This window comes from Oratosquilla oratoria, chromosome 3, assembly GCF_046742065.1.
Source record: "Oratosquilla oratoria isolate Oo_2021 chromosome 3, ASM4674206v1, whole genome shotgun sequence".
Classification (NCBI taxonomy): domain Eukaryota; kingdom Metazoa; phylum Arthropoda; class Malacostraca; order Stomatopoda; family Squillidae; genus Oratosquilla; species Oratosquilla oratoria.
In genome coordinates, this window is record NC_134779.1 from 36,723,023 (window position 1) to 36,739,107 (window position 16,085).

At 38.9% G+C, this 16,085-nt stretch overlaps 1 protein-coding gene across 5 annotated transcripts in view; it reads right to left on the reverse strand.

The window, feature by feature from the left end:
- Positions 1–2,365: 2,365 nt before the first annotated feature.
- LOC143021605 (uncharacterized) overlaps positions 2,366–16,085 on the reverse strand; it is a 477,388-nt gene continuing 463,668 nt past the window's right edge. For 4 of the 5 annotated variants that reach the window (XM_076179208.1, XM_076179235.1, XM_076179227.1 and 1 more), the window contains 5 exons: positions 14,763–14,986; positions 13,737–13,907; positions 13,360–13,495; positions 6,723–6,808; positions 2,366–5,767 (listed from right to left, as the gene is read on the reverse strand). In XM_076179208.1, the coding sequence (XP_076035323.1) occupies positions 5,686–5,767; positions 6,723–6,808; positions 13,360–13,495; positions 13,737–13,907; positions 14,763–14,986 (699 nt within the window). In that variant the 3' untranslated portion in view covers positions 2,366–5,685. The remainder of the gene's footprint in view (positions 5,768–6,722; positions 6,809–13,359; positions 13,496–13,736; positions 13,908–14,762; positions 14,987–16,085) is intronic. The other variant, XM_076179214.1, reaches the window with a different exon arrangement.

Consider the following 16,085-nt stretch of genomic DNA (forward strand, 5'->3'; position numbering starts at 1 on the left):
ATTATCTATAAAGTCTATTATACACTAAGATACTCAAAAGGCCATATTAAAACACTATGATAGGTGGAAATATAAAAATGGGTGGACCTACAGGCAAAGAAAATTTGAAGACAGGAAGTGGCTGTGGCAGTTAGAATGCTGACAGTACAAAAATTACTAGGTATTTACCTAACTGCAGTGTACCGTAAGTGAGCTACATTCACAGGGTCCTGTCTCTTATTTTCCAATAATCATACCTCATTTCAAGTTCACATATGGTTCCAGCTTGTGCTATATCATCTTGGTTATTCCAGGAGTTCACACATCTGTATGGATAATTATTTCTTCACATCCTTCAGACATGTGGTCTGAATGATGGAATAGTGAGTAATGTTTTGCAAATGAAGTGTATCAATGACTTGATGAAAAACATTTTGAAAAGTGTTGGGATAGAGGGAAGGTTTTCACATACAGAGAGCATCCCCAGAATGGTATACAGAAGTGTACTAATAGAAACTGGGTCTTCTTGTGTTGCTTCTGATTCAAACAGAGGACGAGGGACAGGGATGCCTTCGTTCATAAGGAGCTATGATGGGAGGGACAGGAAATATGTTTCTGAATAGGTGAGCAGTGGATGTATGCTCTGACTTAGCCAACCTCCCTTATAAGGGGGAAAGGACCTTTTGGTATATGTGTGTACCAAGAGAAGGGTGAAGCAAATTTGGAAATATAGGGGAAAAGATTATCTTAGAAAGAGGAAGCAAGGATTAAATATTCACATTGAAGCAAAAAACAGAAGGGTCATACACAGATTATGGATCAGGACACTTGGTCTATGGACTAGGACCAAGATCTCTTTCTATAACTTCAACTGTATTTCCTCTACCTTTTGACTTGAGAAGAGCTGAAAACTGGTGACTATTCCCACACTAATACAGTCAATTTTTTTTTCCCCTGCAGAGAAATCTATGAGCAGGCCCAAGGACTGTTGCCAATCACTGTGGGACTGCGGGTCCCTTGTCAGTGAACCTCATGGAAACCATTATTATTATTGCACATGCACATGTATATATACACACATATATGGATGTATGTATTTATACAGCCAACCCCTTATCATTGGGAAAGGGCTTTCTGGCATGTATGTATCAATCCACTGCCCTAGATCTCTCTTGTAGGAGAAGAATGGCTTCTAGGTTACTCACAACAGCCCCCAGATTAGCCCCATAGGTTACTCAAAGAAGAAATATTGTGTTGTTGTCTAGGTATGGCTAGGGTGGGGCAGTGCAAAATGAGGTGTTCAGTGTCTTCTGTGCGATTGTTGCATCTGTGGCAGTTTGTTTCAGTAGCCAGGCCTATTCCATGATGGTATTGTCTTAGTGTATGATGATAACCTGAACACAGTCGTGTGGTTAATAAATGTTGCCTTGAATTTTGCTGACCAGACACTTGGAAACCCAGTGGCTGACAATAGTCCTTGGGCTCTCCAATAGATCTCTCTGGAGGGGAAAGAAAAGAAGGAAAGAAAGAAAGAAAGAAAAAAAAAAGACTATTGTCTGTTGTATTCATGTAGGACCGTTTCTATATCACTGGCTTCTAGTAGTATTAAGAGGTATTGGAGTAATCCTAACAATTAGAGACAGCTCCCCTCCTACATCATTAAGCCAGTGACACATTACAACATAGATGGTTATTCAAAGTTTCTTCCTGGAGAGATATATGGGAGGGTCCAAGGGCCACTGGCAACCATTGTTGGGCTGTGGCTTTCCAGTCGGTGAAATACAAGGCAACAATCATTATTACATACACATACATATCTATGTACATCTATATATGTACATACATATACACATGTACATATACACATATATATATAAATTCATTGAAGAAAATAGCAGTAGATGTATTAATGATCTTGTGGATATTTTCAAGACGTCTTACTATAGACTTGGTTTCAGTGGGTAAGGTTACTATCGCTGGTCTAAAGGACATAATTCAAACTCAGGAAGAGGAATAGTGGAGTTTAGTGGGGCTTGATGTTTGAATTATGTCCTTTGGACCAGCAATAGTGATCTTACCCACAGAAGCCAAGTCTGTAGTTGGACATCTTGAAAATATCCACAAGAAGATCATCAATGTATCTACTACTATTTTCTTCAATGAAATCTGTCTCCAGGAAAATCTGCTGCCAAAATATACAAACATATATATATATATATATATATATATATATATATAATATATATATATACAAAAATATATATATATATATATATAGATATACATTTATATATATATATATTATATATAATATATATATATATAATATATATATTATATAATATATATATATGTATATATATATATATATATATATATATGCACACATACATACACACATACGCACACATACATACTTGCATACCTGTGAAAAATTATGCACAAATATTAATTTCAACTTAATAAAAAACAATCAGATATATGAGAACAAAAATCCCACGTATAACAAATGATAGAAAATAAAAAGTGCTTAAAACCTTTTTCATATTAAAATGATACTGGAAGGTCTTGAGGCTACACAGTGTCAGGCCTTGGCACTTTGTGCAGAAGTCATGAAGAGTACCATAAAATTCCAGCAGAAACTGTAGTTTTACAGTACTCACAGTGCTGTCACATCAAATGGCGAGAACCTTTAATAGCATACCATAATGCTATGGTACTACTCCAATAATGGCAAACCACGACCTATCAAGTACGTGGTGCAACTGCACAATCCCATACTTGACATCAGTACCGATGCAAAAGGCCAAAGCACCTGCAGCCATCTTCCTCACCAGCGGTAAAGTACCACATGGGTCGTGTTTCTTTCTGTAACTGTAAAATGAGTGCATACTGCCGAACATAACTACAAGGAGCCATGCTTGCACTGTGCCCTTTGTTTTGCAGTAGGTTTTACTTCTAGCTACTGCAAATATTTGCAAATGTGTTTGTATAACTTGGGGATATTGTACCACATCCACAAGACCCACAAGGCAACATTGTAACACTGCTGTGAACGAGGCAGGGAGGAAATAGTGTCACTGCACATTACACATTTGAAACCAGGTCACCTAGCTGTGTCCCAGTACTGAGAGGCATACACGCATACACACATACACATATATACACACACCAGGCAGTCCCCATTCTTGTTTTTCAAATGCTTCAACCAAGTGAGCATTTGTTTTAATGCTCCTTCCCTGCCTACCAAACATGTGTGTGTTCTTATGCAATGCTGTTTTACACTAAGTAATTAGGCACATGGTTGTACAAATGACACAGTGAACACAAGCACACGTACACACAAATGCACACACACACACACGCATACACACACAACGATGCATTCTCGTTGGAAATGCTCACTGCACCGTTGATTGCGACTAAAAATAAGGTTAAAGCCACCGTAAACAATGACAAAACATGCCAGTCCATATTGCAGTGAGAAGGAGCCACACATCCACTAGTCTAGCCTCAAATCAATTTTGCCTAATGAAAGCAAGAAATCTGAGGTATTACTGGTATCCTTTCAGAGCCTGTGAAACCTGACATAGGGAGAACAGTAGTATAATATGAAACATGACATTTGCAGTATGTATCTTTCAAGGTTACTATCCAATCAGGTCAAGTGAGCCTACATACCATGAAGGACAACGAGTATTCCTAGCAAACCAATGCCACAAATGCATTTTGTGCTGATCAAGCAAAGATTACATGGATGTTAATCTTACTTAGCATCAATTTTCTTTCCATTATTCATGTACAAGCAGTTTCTAGCTAACAATGCACAATACACTCACAGCATTCCCAAAGAATGAATTCTTAATACTTGTATAGCTTCCTTTGGGAAGTCTTTGCCTGAATAACACAAATGCCACACACCATACTGCTCAACTACTCTTGTAGCTATTATGACAGGCAGGATACAAGACTACAGACATGTAAAGAGCTGTGAACCACTTCAAACTTATAGCCAGGGAGTATCGCAATACGGCGTGAGGGACACCAACCCCAACCCAAATGCATAACTGCTCCAGACTACCTCGCAAGCCAGAGGAACCAGCACTGTATAGAACAATCACTCAAGGTCTGCATCAGGCACTACAGGTTCAGGCAATTTAACACAAATTTTCCTATTTATACATAAATTTGTGTATTCATTTCTGTGTGTTTGTGTGTGTGCATTTACAGTGTGTGTGTGTGTGTGTGTGTGTGTATATGTGTGTTGTGTGTGTGTGTTTATGTATGGATGTGTGCAACAATATGTGCTTTATCTGAACGATACAAAGTTTACTTATGCAACTCTGTCGACATGTGAAGTGTGTGTGTTAGGTTTGAGCATGTGTATGCATGCGAATATACAAGCATATTGGGGAGACATATGTAATTTTATGTAAAATCCTTTACATAAAAAAATGCCTGAAACAAACCTTTGTTGAGACTATATACTCAACAAGACTTTGAAAAATGGATTCTATGTTGGGAAATGTTGGTAATACTTCTATTGGACGCCATGACAATATATAAATGTGATTATTAGGATAAGGTAGAATGGCTTACCAAGCAGGGAATGTGGAAAACAACACCCTTGTAAGCAAATACACTCTAGCAAGAAGTGCTTCAACCTACACAAATTCCTTTTGGCAAACATTTTCATGTTCGATAGAAAGACAAGTTAGTGTCTGTAAGCTTTCAACATCTGGTCTACTGGTAGGTTAAGCCTACATCCAAAACTGACTCTAAAACATCTTTTTGTATATTTTCAATATTTGACACAAAAGCATCTCATAACAAGAAATATCACACAGAAGCCCTTACGTGTCTAACCTGAATGCAACCTCTACTGTATAGCACAATAAACAAATGATGCAAATGGGATGGGAACTATTTCATGCATGACTGACAAACCTCAGAGTAAAGTCCCTGGCAATGTCTAAGACACCATGGCTAGAGGACTAAATGGTCACAGACACAGCCTTAATAACCAGAATATACCAAAACTCTCTATTTACAGCAGACACTAACAAAATGGTGAGGTGATGAATGACAAACAAAGCACTTGATGGTTCAAGAAATATCTAGAGGATCTCAAAAACTTACAGCATCATATGGACTACGATCAAGCCACACAGATAAACCAGCTATCAGGATGGGATACGCAACTAGAAACACGTCTGTTGTGTGCAAGACATCCTACAGAGCCTTAGCTGTGATGGAATTGCAACACATTCATTGTGTAACACTTTCCAAAGCCTACAACCAGTTACATTTCCCCATCACAGGGAAATCCCAACACCATGTTGCAATTTCTCTTCTTGACTCTTAGCTCATTGTCCCATACATTTTGATTACCAAACGTGACACTTACAAGACGCATTTGATTATGGGAATGTTGGCCACACTGACAGGAGGCAGCAGGAAACATTGTGCTCTTCAAATTTGACATTGGTTTGGACTCTCCTATCATTATACATCATTAAGCACCTGCTGTGATCATTACAGGAAGGTCAGAACATTAATACACAAATGGTAATCTAGAAGGGTTGCCAGGACCATCACACCTCTAGCAGGGACTTGTCAGAGTCCCAGGGAGTACCCAGCTGTCTGGTACCTGCTGTGGCTCATGTGTCCACATGTCATCATTCCTTTATGGTTTCTTTGATCCTCTCAACCCCCTTCACTCAGAGTTGGAGGTTTCCTTAAGGAACTCACTGGCATCTCCACGGCATATTGGGCAGGTGCGGTTTGACTGAAAAATCATATTAAACACGTAATAGATACACTACCAGAAAAATAATATGATAAAAAATATTTTCATATGAGAAAAGATATCTTTCATCCTACATTTTAACTAAATATTAACAACTACCAATCTATGTTAGAATTACTTATCAACACCTTCTGATTATTAGTTTATGATGAGTATGGTACTGAATACTTGCTTATATTTTTACATTTTAAAATGAGCAAAGAGCTAACAGTGCACTAGCTAGATAAGCTACAAGACAGGACCCACTGTGAGCCTCATGACTGCAAAGGTAGAAGGCTTTGCACTGTTCAAAGTATATAAACAATGTTTGGCTACAAGTCAATCACTATGGTGTTGCACTTCATTAAGGAAGACAAATATCTGAAGAGACAATAGAAGACCATTTTCTGAAAACACTCCTCTGGCTCCACAAGAAGTACATGTACAGCATTACAATTTTTCTAGACCAATGTGATTATTACAATATATTATCTACAGAATAAAGTGCCAGGGCTACAATCAGAAAATGTTTCTAAATGACAACGAGCCCGGCTAACAGACCTCGCTAGTGCTTAGTGTTGTTTGCATTAAGGAACAGTGATGGCAAGTCTGACAAAAGACACAAGCATTTGGGCTAAAATGTGATTAAAAACATTTAAATGTGATAATACATTAGGGTCCTCCCATATAATTTCCAAGGTATTTACTAATAAAAATTATGATAACTGTAATAAACAATAGTGGACAATATACCACTTACATAGACATAAATAGCTGAAACAATAATACTAATAACAATAAAAATATGAAAAATGCTAGTAATCTGGAGGTGTAGACAAGAATGGGTAGCTTGATCGCTTGGTAGTAAAAGTGATGTACTGCAAGACTGGCTGGCAGAACACTAAGCACACGTGAGGAGTGAGGGCCAGGCAGCGTGGGTGACAGGAGAACATACCTGCAGGCATGAAAAAGGCCATCATGATACTGCAAGCATGCAAGCAGCCAGCAGTGGTACACGGCACTAGGCACGCCATCCTCCTGCTTCATGCAAGACACGCGCACTGGTTAGCACAGGGCACAGGGCACCAAACCACAGGGTACCGGCAGCTGAGCCAGGCGCAGCCACCACACACACACCAAAACCCCTACTGACCCAAGACTCAAAGTGCTCAATGTGCGCAGGATGAGGAGCAGATGGAGTGGAGCAGACAGAGGAGAGGGAAGGAACGGGAAGGGGATGGGAAGGGGTGGCAGTGGGGGGGGAGGGAGGAAATTGAGTACAAGGAGGAGAAAATGGGAAAGAGAAAAGGAAAGAGGGGAGTGGGAGAAGGGAGGGGGTGAAGATGGGAGAAGAAGAAAGGAGAGAAGGGAGGGGGGAGAGGATGGGGGACAAGAAAGGAGGAAGATGGGGAAAGTGAAGGAAGAAGAAGGGGAGAAGGAAGAGGGGGGAGAAGGAAGGAGGAAGGAGAATGAGAGATGGAGAAGCAAAGAGAGAAGGGGAAAATGGGAAAGAGGAGAGGGAATGAGGAATGAGAAAAGGTGGGGTGTGGGACGGGAATGGAAAGAGAAGGGTATGGAACAAGGAAAGGCAAAGGACAAGGGGAGGGAATGGAGACAGGGAGGGGACTTGGAGGTAGGAAGAGAAGTGAAGGGAAGGAGGGGAAGGGAGAGAGGAAGGGGAGAGGACGGACACGGGGAAGGAAAAGGGGGATAGAAAAAGGAGGGGGTATTTGGAGCGGGGGACGTGAGGGCAAAGGTGAGGGGGATGGGGAGGGAAGGGAACTCTGGAAGGTCACCACTAGGCTGTATGTCTCCTTGTACAGGGAAAACTAGTGTGCTCAATACAAGTGGACAAACAACAAGTTAAGCAGGAGTACAAGGGGAGCAAAACAAATTGGAAATGTTAGTGAGGAGCAGCAAAGAGAGACAGAGGAAGATTGGAGCAACACAGATGGAGAACCTATGGGTGACTTTCCACGGGTTGGAACGAAGGCAGAGGGAGAGTGGGGGGATGGTACGGATTCCTCTTACTGTGTGGCTGGATGGCTGCGTCAAGCATTTACGGAGGACTGGTAGGTTTTCAGGAATTGCTTGTGGGCATATAGCAACATTCAATAGGCAAGGTAAAATTACATTTCTGAAAATGCAAGGTTTGCTATACAGTACGAACAAATATTCCTAGAAAACCTCCAGTGTCCTTAAATCCCATAAAAGGATTGGGTAAGAAGAGGGTGAACTGTGGGTGAGAGAATCACTACAAAAAACCGTACACACACCAGTACCTTAAGGCGCCACAACTAAATTACTGCGCACTGCTCAACACTTAAAAAACATGACTACCCCAGTATTGTTGCTTGATTAGAAAAGCATCCAATTAATTCCATCAACTGTAAAGATGAATTTAATTTCTTGCTATAAAATGTTCTAATAACACAGCAAGGGAAGGAAACCAATTGTGCAAAACAAGGACAAGACTAGTATAATTATGGCTAGCAAATTTTGGAATAGAAGTAGAAAACATAATGAGCAACACTAGTCTACCAACAAGCTGCCAAGGTGGTCTGGCGTGAGTAGCGTTATGAGTCTTGTAAGGCAATGGCAAGGAAATAAACAAGAGCCTCAGTGTAATATTTCAAACATTCCCCTGAAACTTCAATTACAAAGAGGTATAAAAGAGGTCTTATTGATTTTTTTTTTTTTCTTTCTTTCTTACAGACTCAAAGTAAAATTCTGAAACTGAAGTGGCAATGCTATAACAGGCTCATAATATTACAGAACAGAAGCATAAATTAAACCCTTCAGTCTTGAAACTTAATCATTTTGTTCCTATTCCTGATTTCAAGTATTCTCCACCTCCCTTAAGAAATGAAGATTAAAAGAACAAGGCTCATGTGAAAATAAATGTGTACCCAAAAAAACTATGTTCTAGGATATGGAATAAGCAGATCTGAAGAGGTCTCATGATTTACACAATACACTTGGAATGAATGCACAATACACTGGATTAGGCATTGAGCATGAAGGAAAGTTAAAGATTAATATATACATATGCACTCTAGAGGCATATTCATTAAATTTATGAGGTCATACAAAGACCCTGACATCAAGTTTGACATGGATGCATGTCCCCTTACGCCTCCTATCCCAACTACCCATGCATAATATTAACATTTTCATCCACAAGTGACTGTCTGTTAGCAAGTTCTAATGACAAAACCTGTAATAATGTTAAATACAAGGTCAAACAAAACACTCCGCTTGAACCCATGCTACTGTGGGGTATGGCCCGTATATGTACTACTGGTAGTTCAAAAACCTAGGCAAGCAAAGAGAGAGTAAACTGCCTGTTTCACAGTAATAAACTTGATAAAAGTTTACACAGCTCTACACAGTTGCCTAAGAAAGCTTTGTCACTGCACAACATAGAGTGGATTTATTTGGCTTTGTATCTTTATAGAAATCACTTAACAAGCTGCTGGTTTAAAGGTGGATTATGTATTCGTGCATCCATTTGTACAAATTAATTTCCTCTTCAGTCAACTAGATGACAATTTATAATTCTACATTTTTAAATTAAAATTTGAATCTATTGCACGCCACCTCACATATACCAAACACACACAGACATTGCTAGTGTCTCCACTTCAGAGGAATGAACATTAAAAAATGATCATGCAAATGTTATACTGATGAAATGAGCACTCAGTTCTTTAAGACAAAGGATACAGTTGTACAAAATTAAAATACAATAAGAAAAACAAAATTCAATTATGATGATGTCGAGGCTTTATCTTTAGATATTTCCCAAATTGTATACAAGAAAATAAATATACTAAGATCAGTGACAAGCACAGGTTTTGGTCATTGGAAGGAAACAATGATCATGGTCTATAGTTTTTGAGAACTGCACCTCCACATCATGATTCCCAACAATCAGGAAAAATGTGGACACCTTACAATTTGCATAAAGCAAAGAGGTAAAAATAATAAGATACACCATGACAACCACAACAGATAATCTGCACACAGAAACCAGTGTTCTCCCAAAGAACACATCAAAATTATAGGCCTGCAGCACCTCTATATCCTGATCACCCATCTCATTTCATAGCACAAGTATGACTGATTGATTGTAGTAAGGGGAACCCACCAATAGTATCTACTCAAACATCTACACAACAGCCAACCACCTGTATCATGCAACCCATATGCACTCCAATCATACATACTTCTTGCCAATAACTGCTATCCCCTCCATATATCATGGAAGTTTACACACACTTCTCTAGCAAACTTTCCTCTCTCAGACACAATGTGATTTTTTTTATCTTTAGTTGGCTGTGCTTTGCAATACAGTGAGATGGGTGAACAGGTTTGTGGGCTCTCATACACAACTATTGTATGTAGTCATCAATTCCATGTGGTGGTCTATGGAGAGGATTTTGATTTATCTATACAGATATTCTATTGAGGTGGTTTTGGAGTATCCTGTTATTTTTTTCAATGTTTTGTTTTGTGTTGTGAATGGATGATAAACTAATGCAGCCTGAATTGATTTCTCCTCAACTTCTTTATTTACTCATAAGTTGATGAGGAAGGAGGATCACAAAGGAAATGAAGCAGTGGGGGTAAACCAGCATTGGCTGTCAGGCCATGATGTGAAGGTGCTGTGTCTTACTACATTACTTCAGGCAGTGGGTGGTGGGCATGGATGACCCTTCATCCACAAGAACCTAAGACAGAAGGGAAAAGAAATGGGTGTGGGATGGGCAGGGTGGGTGCACACCATGGTTGGCTATCCCCCCCCCCCTTATATTTGGGGAAAGAAGCCTTTTTATATATTGGTAAATTTTATCTTGTGAAGTTTGTTGGGTATCAATTTGGGAACTACACTGTGCAGGCATAGTTGAATAAGTTTCTTAACCTCTTCAGTACGGTTCAAAATCTCGCGGGCAGCATTAGCTGTCCGACGTACGATGTGTCGTAATAATACTCGCATCATAAAATATAGTCACCGCTTATATCGATCGTTCTCTCTTTCACCCATGAATTTTGATAACCATAGAAAATGTGATGAAGACAGTTTAGAGAGTATGTCATTACGCAGGGGCAACTACAATAAATATAATCAAGACGCCGATATGGCAGCCTCGCGTAGCCACTTGCTCCTCATGCCGCCTACGTGTGCGGCACCATATGGAAGGGGTTAAGAACTGTTGGTAGCCTCTGATTTTGGTTTTCTTTTGATGATCGCAGCTTGTGCTTGCTACTGATTTTATTATGTTTATTTTCTTGTCCATTTTTACTGTCACATTCTTGATGTATGGTTTGGTCATTCAATTTTACTATTGGATTTTTCTTTCATTCATAGTTGTCTGGAGTGAGCAATGTTACTTTTGACTCCTCAGGGGAGGTCTCCATTCTATCCCAAGCCATTGTTCTAGTTTGTCTAAGTAAGTTTGGGTGTTTGCTCACTCCTCTTATATACCCTCCTAATCTCTACCACTAGATGCCCTTGACCCTCTTCTGACCCAGCCACAGGCAGTGTCATCCACAAACCACAACTGGCTCACCTCCCACTTCCTTCCACTTTTATTTACCAGCTCCAAACCCCAACCCATCACTCTCATGTTTACCTCCTATACCGTGCCATCCATGTACACATTGAGCAACCATGGTGCCATAACAGAACTCTAGCACATTCCCACTTTCACCTCAAACCATTCACTTTCTCCATTCTCTATCCTAACACAAACTTTACTACTCACTTTTTGCTTTCCTCAACAGCTTTCTCTCCATCCCATTCGTTTGCAACACATCCCATAATAACTTCCTGTCAACCCTGTCATATGCCTTCTACAAATCCATGAAAGTCCAAGGCATCCTCACTTTTGGCAAAAACCTCTTAACATATCTGGTTTACTTCAAAATTTGAGCTATGTACCCTCTTCCTTTCCTTAACCCACACTTTCTTTCCTCTCATCTTAGCTCCTCATGGATGAAAGGTCATCCCTGTATCCTGCCCACTGCCCTAGATTTGAAGCAATGCAGTAAGACACAGCACATCCACAGCAAAGTCATTTCACTTAATCAGTAACCCCCCCCTATCTGTCCCCTCATGCAGAAAAAGAGAAGACAGGGAGAAATTCCTTCAGGCTGCATCAAAATATCATTCATACATATTCTCCACTAACCTCTATCTCCTACCTTCTCCCTTCCTTGCTCAACAGACATTCCCCTCTTGATCAATGCCCCTTTCACCCCATCCATCCATCTCATCCTCTGGTGTCCCTTAATGTTTACTTCCTCCACCTCTGCCTTCCACACCTTTTTTACTAAGCTTTCTTCACTCATTCTTTTAATGTGTCCAAACCATCCCAATAATCTTTCATCAGCCCTGTTTACTATCTCCTTTACTACCCCAGCTCTCCTTGTTTCTCATTTTACCCAACCTTGAAAACCTTACCATACTTTTCAGACATTTCATCTCAAACACATTTAATGTTTTTCTCTCTGCCCCATACAGTGGCTGTGGTACAATCACTCCTTCATATAGTCTCCTGTTTGCATCCATTCCCATATGGATATTTCTCATGACACTTTTTAATCCCCTAAGGCATTTACCTGCTTCACTCAGTCTACAATTTACCTTCACCTCCACTCCTCCCTTTCCTGCCACATGTGACCCAAAATACCTACAGCTATCCACTTCCTCCAGCCTCTCCTTTAAGACTTACTTCCAACACACTGTGTGTGTGTGTGCATATGTGTATGTATTTATACATATATATATATATATATATATATATATATATATATATATATATATATATACACATATATATATATATACACACACACATACATACACCAAAGGCTTTTTCCCCTTACACGGGGGGGTAGCCAAAAAGAAAAAGGCACAGAAACCACTCCCACCCATTCCATTTCCTATATATTCTACTCCCCTCCACCCTCCTTCTTATATACATACACACACACACACACATATATATATCTGTCTTTTCTGTAGGTCCACCTTTACTTTTGCAGCTCCTAGAAATCTACAAAATTGTCTTATTCTGATTTTTCTTAATAAGCCAGCAGTCATCAATACAGGTATGAAAAAAAAAATAACACAAATATATATATATATATACTGGAACCAAGCCAAATAAATACCAACTCACAAATCCAAAGGTACACAGAGAGTGTTTAAAGGGTGATCTCATTGGAATCAACAATAGAAATCCAATAGCTACATTTGAAGACAATTATGTAAAAACCCTTGACTTTTGTAAAGAATACTTTTGTAAGCTAAAATCCATGCACTGGTTATCGTAAGGTGCCCAATTCTAAATAGAGGTCCTGGTATGAGATTAGCAAAGCAACAAAATGAAAAACATAGATGGGCTGAGCCAACATACTGCAATGGGAATGACTAATTAAAGTGTGACCAGAAAATAATCATTATCCCCACAAACACAACCAAGACCCCTTGAAAGGTATTATGAAAAAAAAAATAATGATAATAAATAATAAATAAATAAATAAATAATAATCATATTTATACTAAACAATACTTCATTCCTAACCTTGAGCCATTTGTCAACACACTTGGTGTGAAATTCATGCAGGCAAGGCAGTACTCTCAGCATCTGCCGCAGTTCGAAGTCACACATGCAGATGACGCAGGTTGTCTGCTTTGTGTCACTCTTTTCACCCGTGTACCTGAAAAATTCCAATTAATTAATCAAACCATTACCCCTGGTCTCTCTTGCAGAAGATCTATGGCCTCCAGGAAACTGCCAACAGCCTCCTTGTGGGACCATTCTCACTTAGTCATTGAAAAATTCCATGAGGTATTACATGAAGTTACACGGGGTCTCTTTTCCTTACATATATTCCTATACATCCAAAAATTACTGATACTATGGGAAGCAGAATTTTACTTTGATTAGACAAGCCATACCTGTAAGATGGTAATTGATCAATGACATTTTTCATTAATCCTCTGGGTTTAGCTTCCCCAAGTCTTTCAGCCAAATGGAGCAAGGCTTCATAATTCTCTGTGTCAGGTGCTTCAGCAGGACCTGGGTCCACTGCATTGTACTGGTGGAGTGACGGGTGTGACAGCATAGCCCTGTCATGAAAGCATAAAATTGCTGAACCAAACCTTAGAAAAATATCTAAATTAATCTTTTTAAGTAATTATCATAGGTGGAAAATAAACACATGGTGAAGGAGGCCATGAGAAGGTGAATGTGAGGTGGAGTATTTGTTTGATATAAAATTCTAGAAAAGAATAAAGATGTTTAGGAAAGAAACGAAAAAGACTGCAACGAGATGAGGGTAGGGAGAAGAAAGTAAAGGGTGGAGATAGACAATTGTTAATGGAAGTGAAGGCTGTGAGAGGAAGATGGGTGGATTATTTCCAGCTGATTAATATAGAGGCATAAAAGGAGGCTTTGACTGTGGTGGAAAGCGATGTTAGTAATAGGAGAGAACAATAAGGTGATAGCAAAAGAGGAGAGTCAAGTAGCATTGAAAAAAAAATGAAAGATGGAAAGGAAACAACAATCAAAGCATTAGTCCTCCTCTACATTTATATATATATGTAGTTGCCCATCTCTGTTTCTCAGCATTCTCTTTACCTTCACCTCACTACCTGACTTGTCCCTGTTCTCTTTTCACTTCCTTCCCATAAATCTTTTCATACAAAATTCTGACAATAATAATTCTACAACTATATATAAAACTGAATCTTATTTGAATTTTTGAAAATGCAATTACTTAATGGAAATTGGTAACTATTGGCACGATAGGAAGGTTCTCTCTTCTTTTTCATGCCTGACATTCCTACTTGCTTTGTATCCAAGGCAGAGATAAACAAAACCTCACTGTTATTTCCTAAGCTACTAATTTCCCATCTATCCACATTAATTTAGGAATCCCAAGAAAAAACATGATAAAGTACAAAAAAAAAAAAAAATCTTACAGGAAATGAAGTAATATTCCTGGATATGTTGCTGCAGCAGCTGCAGCAGGTAATGGAGGCGGGGGAGGAGCAGGAGGTAGTGGAGTTCCCCTCCATGTCCTACGTGCTCCACTCAGCCCAGGTGCTCCTCGTGGTCCTCGCATGCGCCCTAGCACATGCCCTTGGCTGCCTCCCCTGTACACACCCCGTCCTAGCACATCCAGCCCAGCTCCTCGTGCTGCCGCCTGAAATTTTTTAAATCTAAATGAATACATGAAGACATAATTCAAAACAGCTTAGGTTTGAATTTGGACTGACTTGTCTTTAAGCATTTTTTTAAGGAATCAAGCACTACCTTTGGTGTGACAAACCAACAAGGTCAAATTTTAAGTAAAGGGTACCAGACAGTTATTGAAATCATCAAATTTACTTGGGATACAGAAATTAAATGAAATTATAAAGTTATAATTATTAATAACCTTACTGACTTTATATTTTCAAATATTAAAAGAAAAGCTAAAGACTGATAATGCTTAAATGTTCTGTGCTGATAAATGAAATTACTTTCTGGAGAATTAATTTTCTTTTTCCAATAAAACTGAAGGACATCTGCACATCACTTTCAGTCCTTTCTCCTTTGATCATGAGAACAAAATTAATTTGCCTTAATCTACAACTCTCCTCTAAATCACTCTTCCACACACTTACATTTTACATCCTGAGCACAAGCTCCATTCACCCCATCCTTCCATTTTTATCCTGGTCTTCTAGCTCTCCAAACACCATAGTCATGAATCATTTCAGAATATCCAATATTACCCATTCTCATAACATGGCAAAACCACCTCTTACTTGAGTGATTGCTCTACTCTCTCAAATTCCCATCTGTACCCAAGGCCTTTCATTAATTCTCTCATTCTATATTGTTATGTATTTGTATTTATTACATTTTCTTAATATCATGAATGAAATACTAGAAAAAATCCCTATCATTTTAATACTTCAATAAATAGCAAACTCATCATGTAAATACAACTGAAAATTCTTTACCAACAGACATCACTATTCATTACTACCAGTAATTCCAAATTTACTAATCCATGTACTCATGGAAACAATCATTGGTCTACTTTTCAATTTGAACTTCAGGACACTGATCACTATACAAAAATCTTATTTGGATTATGGAAAAAAATTCATATAGCTCTAAATGTCAAATAATACTACTGCTTAAACTGATTTAATCATATACAAGCTTTACATTGCTTTTCAACAGAGCTTTCTCAACATTAACATACAGCCAACATAAAAACTAAAAACCTATTTACTTTATACAGCACAGGA